Source organism: Saccopteryx bilineata, chromosome 10, assembly GCF_036850765.1.
Source record: "Saccopteryx bilineata isolate mSacBil1 chromosome 10, mSacBil1_pri_phased_curated, whole genome shotgun sequence".
Lineage (NCBI taxonomy): Eukaryota > Metazoa > Chordata > Mammalia > Chiroptera > Emballonuridae > Saccopteryx > Saccopteryx bilineata.
This window is the reverse complement of record NC_089499.1, coordinates 45,529,227-45,556,378: the sequence shown is the minus strand read 5'-3', so window position 1 is coordinate 45,556,378 and position 27,152 is coordinate 45,529,227. Positions and strand designations below refer to the sequence as shown.

The following is a 27,152-nucleotide window of genomic DNA, read 5'->3' as shown; positions in this document are numbered from 1 at the left end:
TATAAATGTAGGCACAAGTTAGTTAACAAGGAAAACAGCAACAGCCACAACAATGCAGAAATAATTGAGACTGTTGACCCTTCAAATTAAAAGCAATATACCTGTGGTTCTTGCCTTATGTATGAACTCTAGCACAAAACTGTGGTCTGAGCCTGACCAGGCGGTGGCGCAGTGGATAGAGCGTCGGACTGGGATGCGGAGGACCCGGGTTTGAGACCCGAGGTTGCCAACTTGAACGCAGGCTCATCTGGTTAGAGCAAAAAAAAAAACCTCACCACCTTGGACCCAAGGTCGCTGGCTCGAGCAAGGGGTTACTCAGTCTGCTGTAGCCCCACGGTCAAGGCACATATGAGAAAGCATTCAATGAACAACTAAAGTGTCGCAATGCGCAACGAAAAACTAATGATTGATGCTTCTCATCTCTCCGTTCCTGTCTGTCTGTCCCTGTCTATCCCTCTCACTGACTCTCTCTCTGTCTCTGTAAATAAATAAATAATTAAATTTATAAAAAACAACAACTGTGGTCTGAGGAATCTGAGCCTTACCTATTCAAAATACCCAGAGAGTGACCCATCTCTCTGCCTTTCATATGTATAGTATGCAATTAGAAACAGTTTCTGGAGTGGAAGTCAGAAGGAAGAAACATGTGTATATCTAGGTGAGAAGAGGGGAGATAGGCATACTCCTGCATGTGCCCCACCAGGATCCATAAGGGTGATGTTCAAGTACAGAGCTATTTTTAGTGCCTGAGGCTGATACGCTGGAACAGAGCCACACTCGAATCAATCGAACCACTGGCTGTGGGAGGGGAAGAGGGAGAGAAGGGGGAGAGGGAGGGCGAAGAAAAGCAATGGTTGCTTTTCCTGTGTGCCCTGACTGGTAATTGAACCCAAGATGTCCACATGCCAGGCTGATGCTCTATCTACTGAGCCACCAACCAGAGCCTATATATATATTTTTTTATTTTAAGAATTTTTATAAGAGTTTGAGACAAACTGTCTAAAGCAAGATCTCAAATGCTTGGCTTATGCCTATGTGTTTTGAAAAAAAACTTTTATATTATTATTTAGGAGCAGGTAAAATAGTATGCATATTGTGCTTTAAGTATATATTTGAGTATATTAACTCTATTGTGCAAATGGGTCCAGGAACCTAACATGTAATAGAATTATTTCTTTCTATCAAGTTTCAAGCAACCAATTTTCAAATGAAGCTTTTGGATCTTGACTATAAAGTTAGAGATCATCAGCAAGGGGGCTTTGTTTTTGGCATTTTGCTTGCTTGCGTTGTAAAATTTGGCAACTCTCTTGGCAATTTCTTTGACAAAAATGAAGAGACTGTTAACTGAGCACTTACTGTATGCCAAGTAGACCCAGTAGAACTTACAAAGATTTGCAAAGTCTTTTAATGGATAAAATTTTAATGAAGATTTTGTTGATACTGATATCCAACTTTAAGATTTCTTGCTCTTCACAATATGACTTAAATGTAGCTTCAGGCCCTGGCCAGTTGGCTCCATGGTAGAGCGTCAGCCCAGCATTTGGATGTCCCAGGTTCGATTCCCCGTCAGGGCACACAGGAGAAGTGCCTATCTGTTTCTCCACTCCCCCACCCCCGCCCTGTTCCCCTACTGCATCCATGGCTCAATTGGAGTGAGTTGGCCCCAGGCGCTGAGGATGGCTCCATGGCCTCTGCCTCATGCACTAAGAAGAGCTCTGTTGCTGACCAATGGAGCAATGCCCCAGATGGGCAGAGCATCGCCCCCTAGTGGGCTTGCAGGTGGATCCTGGTCAGGGTGTATGCAGGAGTCTGTCTTTCTGCCTCCACTCCTCTCACTAAAATAATAATAATAAGCCTGACCAGGTGGTGGCGCAGTGGATAGAGCGTCGGACTGGGATGCGGAAGGACCCAGGTTCGAGACCCCGAGGTGGCCAGCTTGAGCGCGGGCTCATATGGCTTGAGCAAAGAGCTCACCAGCTTGGACCCAAGGTCGCTGGCTCCAGCAGGGGGTTACTCGGTCTGCTGAAGGCCCGCGGTCAAGGCACATGTGAGAAAGCAATCAATGAACAACTAAGAAGTCGCAACGCGCAACGAGAAACTGATGATTGATGCTTCTCATCTCTCTCCGTTCCTGTCTGTCTGTCCCTGTCTATCTCTGCCTCTGTAAAATAAATAAATAAATAAATAAAGATATTGGTATTCTAAAATAATAATAATAAAAAAGTAGCTTCAGTAATAGCTGTCAAGTGGAAGACCTTGAAATAAGAATATTGATAGCATTACAATTTTGAATGAGTTATATAGTATGGAATACAGTGAGCCTCTTTTTTATTTGCTAAGGAATAGAAAGAATCTCTTTGAAACTAATGCATGGGTCTTTGGTTTTTCTGAATTTGTGTCCTAAAGCTTTAAATTTATTTTAAGAATGGAACTTTTAAATTCTAGATCTGTCTGCAGTAATTGGCATCTCTTATAAATATCAGAAAAAAATATCTCTCTTGACAGTATATTTAAAGTGATTTCTTTGTTAACACTGTCTGGGGCAGGGTACCATTTCAGCGGGACTGTGGGCTTCTTCATAAGAATGGTTTCCAATTAAGAGCTCTTGGGTATTCTGATACTCATAAATTCTGATCATTATGGTTGCACCCAGCTGTCTTGATCTACTCTAGTCATTCAGTGGCTGTTGGTACAAGATAAAATGTGCTGCTCTCTGCTCACTCTCTTTTTCTGAGCACACAGACACTGTGCCATCTGGTGCATGTACTGGCTGTGGTGATGGTGCTAAAAGTAGTGGTTGAAAATAGGTTAAACATTGAAAAGAGATTTACGAAAAAACTGAAGAAACGAGGGTCAACCTTTTCTCTTTTTGAAATGAAAATAGAGATAAGTGTAGTAGAAGGATTCTACTTATATTTTATTACTTCCTTCACTTGAACAAAGAGCAAAACTTGAATCAGTCTTTCCCAGCCTTGTCTGATCATAAGAATTATCTGAGGCATTTGTTAATAATACGCGTTCCCACCTAGTTTCAGATTCTTTAGGTGTTAAGTGAAATTCAGGAATGTGTATTTTGAGTAAGAGGGACACTACTCTCTCTCACTCCTCACACTCTTTGCATTTTATAAGCAGGCACATTTGAGAAGAATTGCTGTGAAGGATGGGAAGAACCACGTTGTTTGAGGCCATACGATAAACTTTCAATAATTAGAAGATATATTGTCCTAAAATTGGGAATTCTAATTGAGCGGGTGAAAGAGAAATGAGAAAATTAAAGAGTTAAAAGGTTTCCTTGGCCTTGGCTGGTTAGCTCAATAGATTAAGAGTGTCGTCCCAAAGCAACAAGGTTGCAGGTTTGATGCCCAGTCAGGACACACACAGAAGCAACCAATGGCTACACACTGAGTGCAACAACAGATGAATACTTCCCTTCCTCCCTCTCCCTTCTCTCTTTCTACCCTCTCTTCCATCTCCCTTCCTTCTTCTTTCCCTCTCTCTTCTCCCTTCCTCTCTTTGTCTCTCTCTAAAAAAAAAAAAAGAATCCAATCACTAGATTAAAAAAAAAAGTGCCTGACCAGGCAGTGGCACAGTGGATAGAGCATCGGACTGGGATGCAGAGGACCCAGGTTTGAAATCCCGAGGTCCTCTGCTTGAGTGCGGACTCATCTGGTTTGAGCAAAGCTCACCAGCTTGGACCCAAGGTCGCTGGCTCGAGCAAGGGGTCACTCGGTCTGCTGAAGGCCCACGGTCAAGGCACATATGAGAAAGCAATCAATGACCAACTAAGGTGTCTCAATGAAAAACTAATGATTGATGCTTCTCATCTCTCTGTTCCTGTCTGTCTGTCCCTCTCTCTGACTCTCTCGCTGTCTCTGTAAAAAATAAAAAAAATAAAAAAAAAAATAAAGTTACGCCGTGGCTGGATAGCTGGTTGGTTGGAGTGTCATCTGGAAGTACAGAGGTTGTTGGTTCGATCCTTAGTCGGGCACATATAGGAACAGTTTGATATTCCTGTCTCTGTTTCTCCCCCCCCCCTCTAATAAAACAAAACAAACAAAAAGAGGTTTCCTTGACTGAGCAAGGTAATAGAAAAAGGACAAAATTTTAACTAAATATAAAATATTATATTTTAACTAAGTATAAAGAAGCCAGTGAAAAAGCAGTAGGATCAAATTTGTAGATGAGAAATATTTTTGGATGAACATTAAAATATATAAAAAGGGAAAAGTCTGACAAAAGGAACTCTTAGTCCTGGCCGGGTGGTTCAGCAGATAAGTATCGACCCAGCATGCCAATGGTCATGTTTCGACCACCCAGTCAGGGCATGTATAAGAAGCAGTCAATGGGGCCTGACCTGTGGTGGCACAGTGGATAAAAGCATCGACCTGGAAATGCTGAGGTCGCTGGTTCGAAACCCTGGGCTTGCCTGGTCAAGGCACATATGGGAGTTGATGCTTCCAGCTCCTCCCCCCTTCTCTCTCTCTGTCTCTCTCTCCTCTCTAAAAATGAATAAAAACAACAAAAAAAAAGCAGTCAATGAGTACACAACTAAATGGAACTAAATGAAACAATGAATTGATACTTTTCTGCTTCTCTCCCTGTCTTCCTTCCTCTCTCTTTCTCTCTCAAATCAATGGAAAAAAAATTTTTTTTAAAGAAGAAACATAGAATGGATAAAATGATTTCTGAGATCTTTGGAGGTTTGATGAACTAGATAAAAACAATTATAATAGTCCAGATACCAGAGCTTGAAATATGGAGTTCATTTAAGAAATGAAGGGTACTGTTTAAATCCTGACATGTGGGAAGATGGAGAAAGAAGTTTTTTTCTCCATTCAAATTGAAGAATCCATGACATTTATGATTCTGAATACCAGATAAAGAAGGAGTTTGCTAATCGGTTTAAAAGATGTTTTCCAAGTAAAAATGTTTATCAAAGCCAAAAGAACAGATTTGATCCTCCAGGGAAGGTATGTAGGAAAGACTGACGAAAAAGATTTATTGACCCATTTAGGAGTATGCCCTTAGGGCTATACTGCTATTTCTTGTTCTATTTGAAAGATCCTTTCTTTGGTTCATGGGAAAATTCTGGTTAGGTGGTCTATTTGGGGGAAATCCTAGAAGTCCTGTGTTCTGACAGCTGCAAAAACATTCAAGCTTTTGCCTCCATGACTACGATCTGTAGGAATGTGCATTTTAGATCTTCTGTCCTTATCTGTGTACTATAGGATTCTTGATTTCTGTTTTGGAACCAAATACAGAGGAGGAGGGTTCTAGAAGTCATTTTAACCATTGTACTTTGGAGATATTATGAACTTTTTTTTTTTTGAATTTTTTAAGTGAGAGGAGGGGAGGTAGAAAGACTCCCACATGCTCCCTTACCGGATCCATCCCACAACCCCAGTCTGGGGCCAATGTTTGAATCAGCTGAGCTATCCTTAGTACCAGGGGCCAACACTCAAACTAATCAAGCCACTGGCTGCATGAGGGGATGATAGGTGAAGGGGAAGAGGGAGGTGAAGAGAAGCAGATGGTTGCTTCGCATGTGTGCTCTCACTGGGGATCAAACGTGGGACATCCACATGCTAGACTGATGCTCTATCCACTGAGCTTACCGGCCAGGGCCGGTATTATGAACTTTTATCTTCTGTTTCTCATTCTCTTATTTATAGTGATATTGTGATCACCCAAGGTAAAAGTTTAGCAATGGTGATAGCCTTCGGATTTACTCTTAGGACATTTGGTGAGTCTGATTGAAAAAAAGTGCAATAAAATACAACACAACAGGGTAATAAAAAACAGATAGGTACCGCACATTATAGCTATAGTAGTAGCTAGCTATAAATAAACTTAAAACTGTAAAATTTGAGGAAGTCAGTAACTTCAAGGTTAAATTTACTTGTAATCCTGACCTACACACTATACATGGATATGCTATTTTACTTACAGGTTTGGTATTTCCAGTTAGATTTGCTATCTTTTCATATTAATTATGAGTTATTAATATTTTAATATGTGTTTTCATTTATGAAGATAGTGCTGTTGATTTATTGGGTCTGACTTATTTTTCTTTTTTTCTTTTTTACGGTCAGAGAGAGGGATAGACAGGGACAGACAGACAAGAATGGAGAGAGATGAGAAGCATCAATCATCAAGTTTTTCATTGCAACACCTTAGTTGTTCATTGATTGCTTTCTCATATGTGCCTTCACTGTGGGCCTTCAGCAGACCAAGTAACCCCTTGCTCAAGCCAGTGACCTTAGGTCCAAGCTGGTGAGCTTTACTCAAACCAGATGAGCCCGCACTTAAATTGGCGACCTCGGGGTCTCAAACCTGGGTGTTCTGCAACCCAGTCCAATATTCTATCCACTGTGCTACCACCTGATCAGGCGGACTTATTTTTCTAAATAAAGATGATAGGTAGTCCCTGAGCCATCCATATCCTTTCTCCCTGGTCCACTGTCTTCAATGACATGTGCTTTCTAGATGGCTGACTGAAGGTTATAGAATCTTTTCTCATTGCAAAGTGAACTGGCCTATTCCAGAATCAACCTGTGACTTGATCTTATTAGTAATATATTTGAAATTAATCAGTAGTCCTTTTTAACAAGTATTAATAAGTACTTTAAAGGGTAATATGGGGAAAAATGTTTGACACTTTGTGACTGCTTATTCTCTGGTGGAAATGTTAATCACTAATGAAATAAAGCATCTTATAATGTCACATAAATAGCAAATCAGTGGAGCAAAATAGAAAGGCAGTAAATTGACCCAAATAAATAAAACGATTGAGATAGCACATCATATCAGCATGGGGAGGGGAGTAGATTATTCATTAAAAAATAGCCATCTGGGGAAAAAATCAGAACTTGCACTTCTCACATCAAATAATTTCAGATGGATCAAGGATGTAAAATTTAAAATGAAGGCAGTCAAGTATTATAAAAAAACATAGAGGACATTTTATATCATCTTAGCATATAACTAATGAAAATTAATTTCCAGGAGCATATGCAACTGGAAATACAAAACCTAGGAGATGAGTAAAAAAAGCATTGCATGTTCATTTACAATGTACACTTCAGGGTGGAGAGAAAAGATAAACTTTGTAATTACTCTGACTTCATTTATATTTATGTTTAAATATACTTACAGACCTTTTTATGTACGATGTAAAAGTCATAAAAGGAAAGAACTATAAAAATGACTGTACTTTTTTTGGTGTGTGACAGAGACAGAGAGAGGGACAGATAGGGACAACCAGACAGGAAGGGAGAGAGATGAGAAGCATCAATTCTTCGTTGCAGCACCTTAGTTGTTCATTGATTGCTTTCTCATATGTGCCTTGACCAGGGGGCTACAGCGGAGCAAGTGATCCCTTCCTCAAGCTAGTGACCTTTGACTTCAAGCCAGTGACATTGGGCTCAAGCCAGCGACCTTTGGGCTCAAGCCGGCGACCTTTGGGCTCAAGCTGGTGAGCCCACACTCAAGCCAGCGACCTCGGGGGTTTCAAACCCGGGTCCTCTGCACCCCAGTCTGACGCTTTATCCACAGGGCTACCACCTGGTCAGGCTACTTTTTTTTTGCTTTTTTTTTTTTTTAAGATTTTATTTAGTGTAGGTATAACACAGAATGTATTTATTCCTTCAATATTTAAAGAGGGGCTAACAGTAAAAAAAATCAGCAGCCAATAGGAAGAAGGGCTTAATTCCCAGGAAGGAAAATTTAAACAATGACCTTTAAACAAAACAAGTCATCCTTATTCATACTAATAGAACCAAAATAGAATTAAAATCAGATACTATTTAAAAATTTTTTTTTATTTATTTTAAGTGAAAGAGAGAAAGGGAGAGACAGAAATGAGCATTAACTTGTTCTACTTAGTTCTATTTATTTCTGCATGCATTGATTATTGACTTCTCCTATGTGCCCTGACCAGGGGTTGAACCCGAGGCTTCTGGCCTGCCAGGTTGACACTTGATCCACTGAGCTACCTATCCAGGGCTAATTAGATACTATTATTAACCTAAAAATTGACAGAAGTAAAGTTTAATAACATACTGAGCTGGTAAAGATATGTAGAAATGGACACTTTCATATATTTTGAAGGGGATTAAGTTGGTACAGTCAGTGTGTGTAAAGAGATGTATAGTCATTGCAGTATTATTTGTAATAATAAAAAATTTTACTATTACAAATGCTGGTAATACTTAGTTCATTCAATAAACTGCTATGGCCATAAAAAGAAATACTATGTAGCTAACAAAGTAAATATTGAGGCAAACTACATATACAGGTATGGAAAGCTATCTAAAATAAATACCTGTTATTAAGTGGGGGAAAAGCAAAACACAATCTGATACAGTATTCAACCATATATGTATGGAAAAAAAACATACATATATGTTTATATATTGCTCACAAAAATTAGGGGCTATTTAAAAATGAATATGAAGCTACAAAATATCCCCTAATTTTTGTGAGCAGCATATAGGCCTAGAATATTTCTGGAAGGCTTTAAATGAACTGACACCAGTAGCTGTCACTTGGGAAGGGAATGGTTACATGGTAGTTGGGTTAGAGAGAAGACGAGAAGACTTAGTTTTCACTGTATACTCGTCTCGTTAATTTATACCATAGGTTTTCATCATACATTCATTCATTCATTCATTCACTCACCCAACAAATATTTGTTGAACTCCACTCTGTCCCCTAGGTCAGGTGCTAGAGATAGTGAATGAGATAAAACCCGTATCCTTCAGCTTAACATTCTGAGAGTGGATGGACTATGGACAGGTAATAACTATATAAGCAAGTAAATATAAATATGCAGTATGTCAATAAGAGGTAAATACAGGCATACCTCATTTTATTGTGCTTTGCTTTATTGTCCTTCACAGATGTTGCATTTTTACAAATTGAAGGCAAGACCCTCCAACAGCAAAACAATTATGACTAACTTTATTCTGACCCTTGCTTTATTGCGGTGATTTGGAACTGCACCCTCAATATCTTTGAGGTATGCTTGAATTTGAGGGGGGGGGGAAATATAGTAATTTAGAAAGTGCTGACATAGGCTGGTCAGGCATCTCTGAAGCAGTGATAACTGAACAGAGACTTGAAGGAAGCTGGAGAATAAGGCACTTGTAGATATATGGGGGAGAAAGTTACAAGCAGAAGAAGCTAACATCAGAGGCCATGAGGCATAAATCTGCTTGTCATGTTTTGAGGAACAGCAAAGAAATCTCTGAGTGGAGTAGAATGAAGTAAGGGAAGATGGACAGGTAATGAGGTCAGAAATGAGTGGTACAGTTGACATAAAACTCTTTAAAGCAGCAGGAGCATTTATACTGACAGATGCAAAGCCAGCCAGAGTGGTTTGAAGATAATTGCTCCACATAGTAGTATGGCTCACTGCTGTGTGGGGGATAGAACAGTGCTCTTCACTGGTATAATGTGAGCCTTGGACATAACATAAAAATTTCTAGTGGCCATATATAAAAAGGTAAAAGGAAGCAGGTAATTTAATTTAACGATACTTTATTTAACTCAGTATATCCAAAATACTGTCATTGAATATGTAATCGATATAAACAAATTATCAATGCAATATTGTACATGTATAGGGTATTTGTCTTCAAAAGCTGATGAGTACTTTACACTTAGAGGACATCTCAGTATAGATGCTAAACTTTTTTTATTTTTATTTTTTTTATTTATTTTTTTTTTTCTGAAGCTGGAAACGGGGAGAGACAGTCAGACAGACTCCCGCATGCGCCCGACCGGGATCCACCTGGCACGCCCACCAGGGGGCGATGCTCTGCCCCTCTGGGGCGTCGCTCTGCCGCGACCAGAGCCACTCTAGCGCCTGGGGCAGAGGCCAAGGAGCCATCCCCAGCGCCCGGGCCATCTTTGCTCCAATGGAGCCTTGGCTGCGGGAGGGGAAGAGAGAGACAGAGAGGAAGGAGGGGGTGGGGGTGGATAAGCAAATGGGCGCTTCTCCTATGTGCCCTGGCCGGGAATCGAACCCGGGTCCCCCGCACACCAGGCCGACGCTTTACCGCTGAGCCAACCGGCCAGGGCCAGATGCTAAACTTTTTAACAGTTAAGGTGAAATGTAGTACTATCATAACAATAAAGCTGTATTTAATGGGGAAATATTTTATATTGCTTTAGTTTTTTAATTAAAATTCAGGTTCTCATTTATGTTAGGCACATTTCAAGTGCTTAATATCCACATGTCTAGTGAGTACTGTATTGCACAGCATGGGAATTGAATTGGGGGGTGGATACTTTAGAAGCAGGTTGATGAATCAGTAATTTAAGCAAGGAATGGTGACTTGGACCAGAGTGATACCAGTGGAGTGGGTGAAAAGTGGTTATAGTCACAATCTATTTTAAAGATAGAGCCAACAAGCCTGACCAGGAGGTGGCGCAGTGGATAGAGCGTTGGAATGGGATGCAGAAGACCCAGGTTTGAAACCCCGAGGTCGCCAGCTTGAGCACAGGCTCATCTGGTTTGAGCAAAGCTCACCAGCTTGAGCCCAAGGTCTCTGGCTGGAGCAAGGGGTTACTCGGTCTGCTGTAGCTGCCCCAGCCTACGTCAAGGTACATCTGAGAAAGCAATCAATGAACAACTAAGGTGCCGCAATGAAGAATTGATGCTTCTCTCTCCTTTCCTGTCTGTCTGTCCCTATCTGTCCCTTTCCCTGACTCTCTCTGTCTCTATCAAAAATAAATAAATGAATGAATAAAATGAATGAGTGAATAAATAAATAAATAGAAAGAGCCAGTGTCATCTATTACTGGATTGAATTTAAGGTATAAAAGGAAGGGAGGGGTCAGCAGTTATCTTTTTCTTGTTTTTTGTTGTTTTTGTCTAAACAGTTGAAGCATGGAGTTGACATTTACTGAGATGAAAAACTAGACAGGGCCCTGGCCGGTTGGCTCAGTGGTAGAGCGTCGGCCTGGCGTGCGGGGGACCCCGGTTCAATTCCTGGCCAGGGCACATAGGAGAGGCGCCCATTTGCTTCTCCACCCCCACCCCCTCCTTCCTCTCTGTCTCTCTCTTCCCCTCCCGCAGCTGAGGCTCCATTGGAGCAAAGATGGCCCGGGCACTGGGGATGGCTCCTTGGCCTCTGCCCCAGGCGCTAGAGTGGTTCTAGTCGCGGCAGAGCGACGCCCCGGAGGGGCAGAGCATCACCCCCTGGTGGGCAGAGCGTCGCCCCTGGTGGGCGTGCTGGGTGGATCTCGGTCGGGCGCATGCGGGAGTCTGTCTGACTGTCTCTCCCCGTTTCCAGCTTCAGAAAAATACAAAAAAAAAAAAAAGAAAAAAGAAAAACTAGACAGGAGAAGAGGCTTCTGGGTAGGATGGGAATCAATCAGGAGTTAGATTTGGAGTATTAAGTTTGAGATATTTATGAAACATTGAGGTAGTTATTTAAATGGAGATGTGAGAAATGACAGCTGGATATGTGAATCTGGACTTTAGGAGAGGGATTTAATCTGGAGAAATACCTGTGAGAGCCATCAATTACCTACCTAGTGAGGAGGAACTGACGGAGAAGAGTGGGGGGGCCAAACCAAGGTGCTTCTGAATGGTTTTAGAGAGAGCAGGAGGCCAGCAATCGAGATTGAGAAGAGGGAACTGGTGAGTTAGGAGTACCAGTAGAAAATGGTGGTTTGGATGCCGCGTGAAGACTGTCTCAAAGGAAGGTTGATTTTTTTTTTAAATTTTATTTTATTTTATTTTTTTGTATTTTTTCCGAAGTTGGAAACGGGGAGGCAGTCAGACAGACTCCCGCATGCGCCCGACCAGATCCACCCGGCACGCCCACCAGGGGGCAATGCTCTGCCCATCTGGGGCGTTGCTCTGTTGCAACCAGAGCCATTCTAGTGCCTGAGGCAGAGGCCACAGAGCCATCCTCAGTGCCCGGGCCAACTTTGCTCCAACGGAGCCTTGGCTGTGGGAGGGAAAGAGAGAGACAGAGAGGAAGGAGAGGGTGAGGGGTGGAGAAGCAGATGGGCACTTCTCCTGTGTGCCCTGGCTGGGAATCGAACCTGGGACTCCTGCACGCCAGGCTGACGCTCTACCACTGAGCCAACCGGCCAGGGCGATTTTTTTTTTTAATGTCAGATATGGCTGTTAGGTTAATTGAAAGCTAAGAGTTGACCACTGGATTTAACAACATGAAGATAATCATGACAGGACTTCAGGGAAGTTGTGGGGGAAAAGTGGGAGTGGGTTAAAGAAAAAAGTAGAGAAATGGAGGTGGCAAATGTTGACAAATTTTGTGAATTTTTCTGTAGAGTGCAACAGAAATGAGTTGGGAACAAGAGAGCATTGTTGTTTTTTTAATTTTTTAAAAATTGATTTTAGAGAGAAAAGAGTTGGGGGTGGAGAGATTGATTTGTTTTTCTACTTGTTTACGCATTCATTGGTTGATTCTTTTTTTTTTAAACAGAGATAGAGAGAGTCAGAGAGGGATAGATAGGGACAGACAGGAACAGAGAGAGATGAGAAGCATCAATCATCAGTTTTTTGTTGCGACACCTTAGTTGTTCATTGATTGCTTTCTCATATGTGCCTTGACTACGTGCCTTCAGCAGACTGAGTAACCCCCTTGCTCAAGCCAGTGACCTTGGGTCCAAGCTGGTGAGCTTTTTGCTCAAGTCAGATGAGTCCATGCTCAAGCTGGCGACCTCGGGGTCTTGAACCTTCCACATCCCAGTTCGACGCTCTACCCACTGCGCCACCGCCTGCTCATGCTCATTGGTTGATCCTTGTATGTACCCTACCAGGGATTGAACCTGCAACCTTGGTGTATTGGGACAATGCTTTAATCAACTTAGCTACCCATCCAGGGCCCCATTGTTTGTTTTTTAGATGGAAGAAATAACGCATGTTTAAGTGCTGATAGAATGATCTAGCAGTGAGGGAAAGATGGTGATAATTAAGGAGATTTAAAAGAGACAGTAACTGAAGGGAGGTCATTTAGATAAAAATATATGAACTACTTGTTTTAAAAAGTAAAAAATTTAAAAATAGCCCCAATTGAGGTAACAGAAGAGGAAAAGCAAAAGGGTTGTATAATCTGTAATTAACCTCTTACTAATAAATATAAAATTGCATGGACCACTTTTTTGCATTTTTTTATATTAAGGTATAATCTACATGTAGCAGAATTACATTTGACAAATACATATACCACCACAATCTAGATCATTTTGAAACTTATTTAAGGCTGTAGCTTAGTTCGTCCTGTGAAGTTGGGCCCTGTACATATGGGATATACCTTTACTGTTTTGAAATATTAGTAAAACCATAAAATTGGCATATTCTTTCCTTCATTGAGTTACTACTGATTTGTTTTCTCTAGGAAGATGTGGTATAGGCTTGGGTTAAGAAGGTTTTACCAAAAGCTAATTCAGGCAAACTTAAAAAAAAATTTTTTTTACTAGAAAGTCAGTGTTGTGAAAAAATAATTTACACTGGCATTATGGAGACAACCACAATTATTTGACTGAAGTTTTTTCATTTTAATTAGACATATTGAAGGTGATTAGCAGGAACTAGAACCCCCAAAGGAATGAGTGAAACAAAGGTTTTGGGTGTAGACAATTCTAATGGAAAACAGAAAGTTCCATTCACTGAAAAAATGGAAATAAAGAGCAAAATTTTGTGCCTGTGCCATAATTTGGCGTAAAGTTTTACCTCTTTTTCTTAACCACTTCCCTAGGTGATTGATCTTATTTAGTTGATTCAGGGAATTGCCAGAACCAAAATCCAGGTACAAATTTAATTCTTTTTGTTTTAATCCATCAAGTACCAAGAATTGGTTTCTGGGCAGTATTGAGCCTTTGTTGTCAGGAAGCAGGAATTAAGGCCAAGCACTTAGAAAAAACTGTGTGTACTTGGTCTGGTTTACTTCTCTTAACCTGACTGAAATTTTGGGAGACTGGGTATTTGTAACCTATTTAAATATGTCCTTTTGAGTAAAAAAAGAAAAAAAGGTATATTTTTGCTGCTGAACCTAGTTTACCCTATGAAAGTAAATTGTCTAAATATATACATGGCTTTTATTTCTGAATATTACAGCTATTGAAATTCTAGTGGAACCCCTTTAATTGCTTCTAAAACATTTTATTTTTATTAATTAAAAAAATGCAGATACCTTATTTATAGACCTTCATATTTCATCAGCTGTAGCTGGTTCTGTCTTTCATTCTCTCATTGTTCTTGAGAATGGCAATAGCTTTTTTTTTTTTTTTTTTTTTTTACAGAGACAGAGAGAGTCAGAGAGAGGGATAGACAGGGACAGAGACAGGAACAGAGAGATAGGAAGCATGAATCATTAGTTTTTCGTTGAGCGTTGCAACACCTTAGTTGTTCATTGATTGCTTTCTCACATATGCCTTGACTGCAGGCCTTCAGCAGACTGAGTAACCCCTTGCTGGAGCCAGGGACCTTGGGCTCAAGCTGGTGAGCTTTTGCTCAAACCAGATGAGCCCGCACTCAAGCTGGCAACCTTGGGGTCTTGAACTTGGGTCTCCTGCATCCCAGTCTGATGCTCCATCCACTGCGCCACTGCCTGGTCAGGCGAGCTTTTTAAATTCTAAAACAAGTGCATGCATGTTCATAAAATGTTATTTTCAATAATTAAAAAAGTATTAAAACAAAGTAAAACATTTCTTTACAGCATTTACCAGAGCTAACCTCTATTAAATTTGTTATCTTGCCCAACATTTTACACATTTATAAACTTATGTATGTATGTAGTGTTTTGTTTTTTAATTTTTAAATTTTATTCAGAAAACCAACTTTAACAGGGTGGCATTGATCAGTAAGAGTACATAGGTTACAGGTGAACATTTCTATAGCATTTGAATGGTTGATTATGTTGTATACCATCACCCAAAGTCAAATAACTTTCCGTCACCTTATATATTTGTCACTCTTTACACCCTTCATTGATTGAGTCTTGTATGTACCCTGACTGGGGATTGAACCCACAACCTTGATGTATGGGGAGGACACTGTAACCAACTGAGCTACTTAGCCAGGGCTAGGTCATTTTTTAAATCCATCTGTGAGCCAGTCTTTTTCAGGGCTGTGTCCTTCCTCACATGGATTTGTGGTATGTTCCTCTGCCTGGGACTGAGTTTGTGGCATGTGTCTAACAATTGCTTAGCTATTCCTCCCCTAGAATCAGAGATTATTATGCTCCAGTTTGGTGGATTCTTACACTGGTGAATAACCATAGTTAGGGAGTTTTGGTAAAAACTTTAGTCTTTAGCAACTAATATGTTATTTTAAGAAGTTAGTTGCACAGTTATACAGTAAGGAAACTTTATTTCATAATACTGATTGTTCAGTCATGTTTTAAAAACACTAAACAAAGGACCTGGTATTTAAATTTATTTCAGACATAGTGTAAATTATGATACCTGTTAAAAAGTAAGAAAAGATACAGTGTAAGCTACTTTACAGAAAGTATGGCATCCAGATTAGGAAAAAATAGCTCCAATCTATGCTAATCAGTTTTTATAGCTTTGTGTGCCAATTTTATACCAGGGACTAAACCAGGTGTTCAGATACAAAGCTAAGAGACATAGCCTACTTATAGAATAGCTACTGGTAAATGATAATAGGTTTTAAGTAAAGTCAGAAGAAGGGCATCCAGGACAGAGACCCCAGAGGCCAGGGGCAGCTTTAAGGAGGAGGCGACAATAGAGCACAGGCCAGAGAGGCAGGTGCATGGCGCTTATTAGCTAGGAGACCTCAGACAAATCATTTGACCTCTATCTCAGTTTCTTCATGTGTCAAATGAAGTCAGTAATAATGTATTTCATACTGTTGTCCTAAGCATTAATGAGATGATGTATATATGGAAGACTCTAGAGCAGAGTCTGGCACATGGTGATAACTCAGAAAATGGCATGAAATCCCATTTTGAAGTGTTGGGAGGTAGGACTTGTCCCAGCAGAGAGAGACTTCCCAACAGGGGTGGTAGAACTCGGCCTTCCTGGAACTGCAGAGTATTTCCTGATGGAAGTGTCAGGTGCTGTGGCTGGAGGACCTGTAGACGAGGCTGAGAGGGGAGGCAGGGCAGAGAGCTCCAAAGGGGAGCTTTGTGTCGTGTTGAGGAATCTGAAAGGCATTTGAAGGCCTTAAGTTTAAGCGGCGCATCCAGGACAGTTAAAAGAATGGTTTGCCATAGGTGTGTGGAGGGGCTAGGAAAGCTGTGGCTACCTGGCTAGAGCAGCAGTGCCCTGCCCTTCCCTGGGTGCACATTGGAACCATTTGGAGAACTTTTAACAGTCTGGTGCTCCAGTTGACTCCATATTAATTATATCAGCAGCCCTGGGGGTAGGATACAGGCATTGGTCTTGATTATTGCTTCCCAGATAATTTCACTGCACAGCCACGGTTGTGAACCATGGTAACTGCAGTCAAACCAACTTTGATAAAGTTCCCAATTAAAGAAGTACCTGCGACCTAAAGAAACCAGGAAAAAGAGATAACAAGTAGGATATGGGTGGTCATTTGGTTGAGGATGGGGTTGACTATTTCTGGATTGGGTCACTGGGTGGACATTGGTCAATGCTCAGTTGTATCCCAAGACTGAGAGTGTGAAAGAGAAGCAGATTTGGGTAGTAGGCTTTATTAAGTGAGCATGAGAAAGATAAAGAATGTGACTTTAAAATGTGGATATTGAGGAAAAATGATACATAACAAATGGACAGAGAGAAACTGAACGGAAGAGTCAATGGTATAGTTGAAAACTCAGGGGACAAAGTACAGTACATAATTGATGACTGAGATCCTTGAGGAGGCAGAAAGTGGATAGCAGACATGAAAAGGGTAATTTTTTTTTGGTATTTTTCTGAAGTTGGAAACAGGGAAGCAGTCAGACAGACTCCCACATGCGCCTGACTGGGATCCACCCGGCATGCCCACCAGGGGGCGATGCTCTGCCCATCTGGGGCATTGCTCTGTTGCAGCCAGAGCCATTCTGGTGCCTGAGGCAGAGGCCACAGAGCCATCCTTAGTGCCCGGGCCAACTTTGCTCCAGTGGAGCCTTGGCTGCGGGAGGGGAAGAGAGAGACAGAGAGGAAGGAGAGGGGTAGGGGTGGAGAAGCAGATGGGCGCTTCTCCTGTGTTCCCTGGCCGGGAATTGAACCCGGGACTCCTGCACGCCAGGCCGATGCTCTACCACTGAGCCAACTGGCCAGGGGAAAAGGGTAATTTATATGAGAGTTTTCACTCAGAAATAAGTAAAAATATGTGAGGATGAAGTTCACAGTTTGAGGAAGAAGTATAATTTAGCCCAAATGGTCTGATATCCTTACTGCAGGAGATCAGAGTATCTGCTGAGAATTAGGTAAGAGAAGGGGATTAAGGAGTATGGGCAAGCTTTGAGAACTAAAGAAGGGAATTCCCTGAGGAAGAAGACTCAGAAGGGAGGTGTCTTTGTTATCCTGCTCTTTTTTTTTTTTTATTTAGTGAGAGGAGGGGAGGCAGAGACAGACTCCCACATGCGCCCCATCGGCATCCACCCAGCAGGCCCACTAGGGGCGATGCTTTGCCCATTTGGGGTATTGCTCTGTTGCTCAGCAACCAAGCTCTTCTTGGTGCCTGAGGTGGAGGCCATGGAGCTATCCTCAATGCCCTGGGGCCAACTCGCTCCAATCGAGCCATGGCTGCCAAGAGGGAAGATGGGGGGAGGAATGGAGTAGAGAAGCAGATGGGCACTTCTACTGTGTGCCCTGACCAAGAATCGAACCTGGGACATCCACACACGCGGCCAACACTCTACCACTGAACCAACTGACCAGGACCGCTATCCTGCTCTTAAATCAGAGGTCTCAAACTCGCGGCCCGCCGAACAATTTTGTGCGGCCCACAGACTAATCCACGAAGTTCAAAATATTTTGGATAAAATTAAGTAAGCCTAGGGGCCTACTTGTATTTTTCATTTCTCTAGCATCCTAGCTAGATATTAGCTTAGTTAACAGCAGTTGTGATGCGAACTACAGTTTCTGGTCATTTTGTGACACTGAGTAAACTGCATGTACGATTGTGCTTGTTGTACTGATTTTTTTTTTGTTTTCAACTGCAGTGAGAAAAGTGTTGCGTAACAGTTGCCTTTTGTAGACCTAGTGCGGCCCACATGCTGAGTTGAGTTTGAGACCCCTGTCTTAAATGTTGTCCCCCCCCCCCCCCCAGTTTCAGTCTTGACTTCCTTTCACATACTTCCTGGGTGATCTCCTTTCTTATACAGGTATCAGATTACTCTGTTTAACCTTCTAAGAGAGCCCTGATAAACTGAAGTTTGCCTGGTTGACAGGGTGGTTCAGAAGATTATGGGTTGGTTTTTTTTGGGGGGAGATACTTTGATACCTTAATTTAAAATTTAAAGTGTTGCCTGACCAGGCAGTGGCTCAGTGGTTAGATGTTGGACGGGGACATGGACGACCCAGGACAAAACCCCAAGGTCACCAGCTTGAGCAAAGGGTCTCTAGGTCTGCTGTGGCCCCCTGGTCAAGGCACATATGAGAGCAATGAACAACTAAGGTGCTGCAATGAAGAGTTGATGCTTCTCATCTCTCTCCTTTCCTGTCTGTCTGTCCATCTGTCCTTCTCTCTGTCTCTGTCACACACACACACAAAAATTTAAAGTGTTGAAATCACTTGAAAACACTGTACATTGAAATCCCACAAATTTCAACATCATTCACCTAGGTAGCATCATTTATTTTCTCTGTTGTAATAAAACCTTAAACTACCAACTCAGTATTTTGAAAACGTGCTAATTTTTAGTATAAATATTTTTTATTTATACTGTAAAGAAATTCTAATAGATATTTTACTTCATGATATACATAATACTTTTTTTGTTCTGTGATGTGTAATAAAGATCTAACTGTATTTCTCAACCAGCTAATTATTCAATAGTTAATTGTCAGATTGAACTATTTGTTTTATAGATTTCCTATTCAGAACTAATTGCATTCACTACAATGAAGTAATCATTGGTATGACTTCAGTAAACCTTCTTATTCATAATTTACTTATAATTATAAATTACTTAAAACTGGGATTAGGACTATGAGGTTAGAAGGTTGCCTTGATATTACAGAACATTAACCCCATGTTTTGATATCATTTCAGGTAATATATCATTTGTTGCATTTCCAGTTTCCAGCACCAACTCACCAACAAAGATTTTACCAAAAACCCTAGAACCAATTAATGTGAATGTTGGACCCCAAATGGTAAGAAAATCATCAAATCTTAGAATTTGAAACTTTGCTTTGATAAGACTAATATAAAAGATAATTGTACTAAAGATGGTCAGATATTCCAGTTAATTTTTTGTGTTGGTCACTTCTTTAAATTTTGTTTTTATCTGAATGTAACTGAATAAGTCTTGAGAAAATGAAAGCCATTGTACTTTTTTTTTTTTTTTGTGAAGCTGGAAACGGGGAGAAACAGTCAGACAGACTCCCGCATGCGCCCGACCGGGATCCACCCGGCACGCCCACCAGGGGCGAGGCTCTGCCCACCAGGGGGCGATGCTCTGCCCCTCGCGAGTGTCGCTCTGCCACGACCAGAGCCACTCTAGCGCCTGGGGCAGAGGCCAAGGAGCCATCCCCAGCGCCCGGGCCATCTTTGCTCCAATGGAGCCTTGGCTGTGGGAGAGGAAGAGAGAGACAGAGAGGAAGGGGGGGGGGGGAGGAGGTGGAGAAGCAAATGAGCGCTTCTCCTATGTGCCCTGGCTGGGAATCGAACCCGCGTCCCCCGCACGCCAGGCCGACGCTCTACCACTGAGCCAACCGGCCAGGGCCCTTTTTTGTTTTTTAATTTTCACACATTTGAATCTGGATTTTGGCTATGTGGTAAGGTTTTTGCTCCCTATATGAAGCTTTTCTTGTTTCTAATTGTTTGGTTAAATTGATCTGAAGTCTTGTTATGTTATAGTTTCTTCCCTTTTTTCTTCTATGAAATAATCTTTACCAAAAAATAAAATAATCTTTACCACCCTAAATTATATTATCATATAAAGTGAACATGACCTATTCATTAGTCAATTATATGGAGCTACTAACTTAAATTATTTGATTAAAGGACATTTGGGAGAAAAGAACATGTTAATTCAATTTAATCTTTAACAGTAGAAATAATGGATGAACAATAGGAAATATTTAACTTTCTCTGAAAGTAGGTATTTTATTAATTATGTTAGATCTTGAAGTATAAGCCTTATTTATAAATGAAGTGAGTGCAGCTGCTTTAAAATACCTAATTTAATTGGCTTCATCCACCATTAGCAGAAAGTATGTAACATTTGAACAATAACTCCTCATTGTCAGTGTTTATGTTTTCTTATCTATAGAATAATGATAAAATTTGCCCATATAATGTATACAGTACTATGGGCTTTGTTAAACACAAAGTCATTTAGACAAAAATATCTTTATATTTTTTAATATACTTAATGGCTCCAGAAAGTCTTTAAGATTTTAAGACATTCTAGACATGACATTTTTCTGATTGCTTGAGGACTGTGAATTATCTCCAGAATCCAAGCCAAAGATCTTACACAATGTACTGTAACTATGTGAAGAATGGAATCTAGCTCCAAACCTCCTAGAGACTTAAGCTCAGATAAGTGTTCTCATTTCAAGGTAGTTCAGGGTATATTTTCAAACATTTGCTAAGCATTTGCCCTTCACCAGCCACTACAGTAAGTACAAATGAGATAAGTAAGGCACCTTACTTTAAAGTCTGTATTTTGACTGCTTCTGGGTCGGGTTTCGTATGTAGCAGAACAGCTCCCTCGCTGCAATCTACTGAAAGTCAGCCCTCTACGCAAGGGTTTGTCGTTCCTTCCTCCCTTGCCCGCAGCCCCCCCCCCCCTCTGCATGCTCCCCCCCCCCCCCCCCACCGTGGAGGAGTGGAGGCAGCTGCGTCTGTCCATGCTCGCTGCGCTCTCGGTGGTGCGTCCACGCCTTCTGCGTGGCCTGTGCGTGGCCCGGATCGTCCGAGCCAGCTCGGAAGTCGCGGGCTGTGCGGCCGCCTTCAAAGAAATAAAAATAAAATCGTATTTTGATATGGGATGATTACATAAACACCAAAATTATACAGACATACCTGAACTCTTATGAGTTTGGCCCTTACAGTACTCCTCTGTTTTAGGATACTGTCTTAAATTGATATTTTAGTGACGCTACTAAAATGTTTGGAAACATTATTGCTCTTCCCATTGTCAATTTGAACTAATGTAGTGGTTTTCAACCTTTTTACACTTGGGGACCGGTGACCTAGCTAGCCAGAAAAGGAAACATGCAACAAAGTATCATACCACATATAACAGTGCATAAACATAATCAAGCTGGTGCTTGATTTCCAAACTCCACGCGTATAATGCATTGATTACTACATGTTTGTTAGAATGCTTTTTGTCTGTTTTGCGTGACTTGTAAATGCAAAACATTGTTTATATGAGCCTACAAATTCCATAGACATCTAAGACAACTTTAGTAGTATTTTCATCAATAATTAGCAGGCTGGTAAGTGGCAATCACCCTGAGCATACATGAATTCCACTAAGATCACTGGGTCTAAAATTTTCATACAACATCAGGGTGATTAACTTTATATCGCAGACCAGCAGCTGAAAAACACTGAACTAGTGTATGTGAAAATCTTTACACACTTCAGTTCTGACAGTGATGAGTAATCAGGTATACTACTTACCCAATTACTGCAGACCTCAGAATCAGCAAGAAAAGGCCAGAAGGAAAGACCTGCCAGCCCAAAGCCTTTATTTTTATTGGTCTCCTTAATCTCAGGGGCTTTTGCATTTCTTAAGTCTTGGGTCAGAATCCTTTCTTTTTGATTTCCAGAACCTCAGTTAGAGCCATTTCTTTCTTCTCTTGCTTGCGACTTTTGAACATTGTCCCTTTGCCTTTAATTTCTCATTTATGATTTTTAAAAATATTTAGTTAGAAATTCTTGAGTAAAACCTCCCACATTTCTTCTTACAGCAAATTTAAATTTCATGTCTCTTTGGAAGCCAGATCTTAATGGTAGACAGAAATTTCAAAAGGCCCTGAGAAAAAAATTGTTTCCTGTGTTTATAGAAACTAGCAGTAACTGTTTTAGTTGGGGATAATTGCCCTTTTCTTCAAGGTATCTGCCTATGTACATAAGAAACTCTCATGATTATCTTTATTTTAATATGGTTAAAATGTCATGTTTCTTATATTAAAAACTAAAATTTTGTCAAATAATGAAATCCCTTAATATAACACTTCATAATCATACAGATTGTTTTTCCCTTCAGAATACAGATGCTCCCTTAGCTTTTCTTACTGTAGATGGCGGTAGTACATAAGCTATGTCGGCTGAGGGCAGAGGATCTCTAGAATGAGGTTCAATTGCTATATGATTTTCATTGCCCCACTGTAATCTATTGTCAAAGAACCCATGATTCCATTTAAATTAAGGTTAAGGTTATCTTTGTTTTTTGGGGGGTTGGAGGTGAAATTTAAATACTCATTTTCCTTATCAGATCAACTGAATTTTAGATGTAATTACCTTTAACTATCTCTTATTTTAATTTGGGGTTTCAAAATTAAGGTTCAGTTTTATTAAGCATGTCTGACTTATCATCACCTAAATAGTTTTTCCATATTCAGTGGTTGATCAGTCTGTTGACTTTCCTTTGGTTTTGTTTCTTAAGACTCACTGTCTGTCTTAGTTTAAGAACTCATTGCACCTGACCGGGTGGTGGCACAGTGGATAGAGCGTCGGACTGGAATGCAGAAGACCCAGATTTGAGACCCTGAGGTCGCCAGCTTGAGCGAGGGCTCATCTGGTTTGAGCAAAAGCTCACCAGCTTGAGCCCAAGGTCGCCGGCTCGAGCAAGGGCTTACTCGGTCTGCTGAAGGCCTGTGGTCAAGGCACGTATGAGAAAGCAATCAATGAACAATTAAGGTGTTGCAATGCGCAACAAAAAACTAATAATTGATGCTTCTCATCTCTCTCCGTGCCTGTCTGTCTGTCCCTGTCTATCCCTCTCTCTGACACTCTCTCTGTCTCTGTAAAAAACAACAACAAAAAAAACCCCCAAAAACATTGTATTGCACATGATCTTCTAGCTTGTCTTTCCAATTCAGGTCTATCATCTCTCCAATTTGTTCATTCAGGAAATGTTTATTAAGGACTTATATGTACCAGGCCCTTTGCTAAGAGAAGGGAACAGAGTATTGATAATTGCTCCCAGATCAGAAGAGCATGTCAGCTGACAATCTGCCCTGAGGAAGAAAAAAATAAACTAGAATGCAGCAGTTCATTTCCAGAGTCATTCTCAGTGATGATAACCATGTTTTCCTGTGTCCTGTTTTCCTTTCCTTTCATTCTTATTTTTTTCTGCAAAGTCCTTTAAATCAAGTAAGACTGAGCCTGTAGGCTACTAATAACAGAGAGAAAGAGTGCCACAGTAATAATACTGCACAAGTAACACAATCTGTTTCAAGGGTAGGTTTGAACACTTAGAATTGCTTTTTGGAGACCCCAGCTCTTGAAATAGTAGACCAGAGATTGATAAAATACTCAAACTTTCATTCTTAAACTGTCACATTCAAGGTCAGAGTGATAGAGGGCATTTGAATGTGTGCTGTAGTGATTGGTGAAAACTGTCTTTTATATTGTATTTTCATTTTTTTTTTAAGTGAGAGCCAGACAGTGACAGAGAGACAGGGAGGGAGAGAGATGAGAAGCATCAACTCATAGTTGTGGCACCTTAGTTGTTCATTGGTTGCTTTCTTATATGTGCCTTGACTGGTGGGCTCCAGTCAAGCCAGTGACCCCTTGCTTAAGCCACAACCTTGGGCTCAAGCCCGTGACCATGGGGTCATGTCTGTGATCCCACACTCAGGCTGAATGATCCCGTGCTCATGACCTCAGGGTTTCAAACCTGGGTCCACAGTGTCCCAGGTTGATGCTCTATCCACTGTGCCACCATCTGGTTAGGCTATCGTAGAGTTGTTGTTTTTTTTACTGGATTTTATGTACTCCTTTCTAGAATATCAGTGAATAAAGAAGCTACTTTTCCCCCATCATTTTAGCTGAGTCTTGTCGCCATTTTGTAAATTTTTATTGTGCCTTTCCTGTGAGCACTGTGCTAAGTCCTGCAAACACTCTCTCTGCCCTTAACACTTTGAGTAATGAGTTTTTTTCATGCTCGCTGACCTCCGGGAGTGAGGTTTTTTTGTTGTTGTTGTTTTCAAAAAATGAAATTAGTTCCAGTTCCAGTTTTATTAACTTAAAAATTATGTTTGATAACCAACTTATGAAAACAAGAAGAACATACATTGCCTTTTTTTAATGTTGCCTTACACATTTTTAAAATAAATCAATCATACTCTGGATGGTCAAGAGGCACAAGGATGTACGAATGTTCATGCTACTCAAAGGGTTAAAGATCTTGCATGGAAATGGAGGTGTGCAGGTAGGATGGCTTGCATGGAGGGGTAGGTACTCTAAACTCATTGTCTAATATTTATGTTTTTTTCACAAGTCAAGCTTCTGGGTGTCCTATTTAATAATTCTTGGCATAGTGTAGAGCAGTGATTTTCAACCTTTATTGAGCCGCAGCACATTTTTTACATTTACAAAATCCTGGGGCACACCACCTACCAAAATGACACAAAATGACACTCTTAACACAGTACATATTATACATATAGTTAATAATACAGTTTCTAAATGTATTTATATTCACTTAGTGTGAAACCTTGGCCTGTTTCGATGAACACAAAAGGGATACCTGGCAGGAATGGTAGAAAGACACACACGAAGCTCTTCCTCAACAGTTCTCAGTCTCTCTCTGTTTTTAGTTTTTTTTGTTTTGTTATTTATTTATTTATTTATTTTTTCAGAGACAGAGAGAGGGACAGACGGACAGGAACAGAGAGAGATGAGAATCATCACTCATCAGTTTTTCGTTGTGACACCTTAGTTGTTCATTGATTGCTTTCTCTTATGTGCCTTGACCATGGGCCTTCAGCAGACTGAGTAACCCCTTGCTTGAGCCAGCGACCTTGGGCTCAAGCTGGCGAGCTTTTGCTCAAACCAGATGAGCCCGTGCTCAAGCTGGCAACCTCGGGGTCTCGAACCTGGGTCTTCCGCATCCCAGTCCAATGCTCTATCCACTGCGCCACTGCCTAATCAGGCTGTTTTTAGTTTTTTGTCGCAGTCAAGCTTGAGAAGCTCAGCTCACATAGATATGTGGTTGAAAACGGGAGCAATGTCAAAATAGCTTTGTTGGCCAGAATGGGGAACTACTTGGCAACAGATAACCAAAAACTGTCTAAAGGAAGATCAGCAAACTTTAGCTTTAAACCACGATCTTGTTTCAGTTCAATGAGTTCCTCTTGCTCCTTTAAAGTCATGTCCTTTCCAGCAATGGATTCTGAGCTGTATGGGTCCCTTTTGCTCCTTTAAAGTCATGTCCTTTCCAGCAATGGATACTGAGCTGTATGGGTCCCTTTTGCTCCTTTAAAGTCATGTCCTTTCCAGCAACGGATACTGAGCTGTATGGGTCCCTAACCCAGTCAAGGAATTCTGTGAAGGCTGAAGAGAAATAAAATGACAACGTCTTCTCAAGAGTTTTCAAATGTCTGCCAATCACCTTGCACATTGCAGCAATGTTGCCATCATGCTGTTTCTCGGTGAGCAGGAACATCTCAAGGTTGCCACACGGCACATGTTGCCAGAGCTGCACCTTTAAACGAATCTGTTCATTTTATCAGTGCTTGTAAGCACTAGAAGGTGATTGGTCAGTGAGCGTTCCCTGTGCCTCCACTCTTCCTGTCGCTGATAGCTGGAGGGATTGTGAGGGGAATGTTTATGTTCGGATGGAGGCGGCTGGCTGGATAAATAGCCTCCGCAGGCCGTATCCCGCACGCAGGCCGTAGTTTGGGGACCCATGTTTAATTTCCCCACGGCACACCTGACCATGTCTCACGGCACACTGGTTGAAAAATACTGGTGTAGAGAATCAGAATTCTCCAGACATCTATCATTATTGTCTTTTGTTTTTAGTTTTAAACTACAGACTTAACTTATTAAAATTATTTCCTAGGCATTTACATTTGGTAATATTTCTCTAGCATTATGGCAAACACAAATAGGCGATAACTAGAGTTCTTAAATATTTAGTAAAGAATGAGTAAATGTTGACTAGACTTTATTAAGTCTGAACTAAACTTGCAAGGCAGATGAATTCTTCCCTTTGGTTCTTTACTAAGCAAGTTAGCAGTTAACTAAACTAAACTTAAAAATTAGACCCTGGCCTGACCATGCCATGACACAGTGGATAGAGCGTTGGACTGGGATGCAGAGGACCCAGGTTCGAAACCCTGAGGTCGCCAGCTTGAGCATGAGCTTGTTTGGTTTGACCAAGGCTCACCAGCTTGAGCCCAAGCTCGCTGGCTTGAGCAAGGGGTCACTTGGTCTGCTGTAGCCCCACCCCCTTAAAGGCAATATGAGAAAGCAATCAATGAACAACTAAGGTGCCGTAACGAAGAATTGATGTTTCTCATCTCTCTCCCTTCCTGTCTGTCTGTTCCTCTCTCTGTCTCTGTCACCAAAAAAAAAAAAAAAAAAAAAAAAAAAAAGAAAGAGAGAGAAATTAGCCTCTGGATGCAGAAACAGGTTTTATTTGATCAGGAAGACAAAAATTATTTAGCGGTTTGATCTACATAAGACAATAGAAATAGAACATTTTGTTTTAAGAGCTGTCATTGAAAAGTCACACATCCATATATACAGATATTTTTCTCTACTAACTGGAACTTAAACAAAACATTAGTATTATGAAAAAGTTTGGAACTCTCTAATAGTAGAGCCCCCGTGTATCTAGCATCTCCTTCAGTTATTTACATAGGGGACCATCTTGTTTCAGTAATTATTCAATAGAGCATGCATGCCTTTATTTTATTTTAGTATTTTTATTATAATTTTAGCACAAGAGAGAAAGAGAGAGAGAGACAGGGACAGACAGAGAGGGAGAGAGAAGAGAAGCATCAATTCTGTGCTAGCCGGTTGGCTTAGTGGTAGAGCATTGGCCTGGCATGCG

General features: G+C 40.9%; 1 protein-coding gene across 20 annotated transcripts in view; it reads left to right on the top strand.

Moving 5' to 3' along the window:
- Positions 1-27,152, top strand: part of TFDP2 (transcription factor Dp-2) — a 197,132-nt gene that overhangs the window by 114,897 nt on the left and 55,083 nt on the right. For 19 of the 20 annotated variants that reach the window (XM_066245216.1, XM_066245230.1, XM_066245219.1 and 16 more), the window contains one exon: positions 19,175-19,278. In XM_066245216.1, the coding sequence (XP_066101313.1) occupies positions 19,175-19,278 (104 nt within the window). Of the gene's footprint in view, positions 1-8,900; positions 9,020-19,174; positions 19,279-27,152 lie in introns of those variants that run through there. The other variant, XM_066245223.1, reaches the window with a different exon arrangement.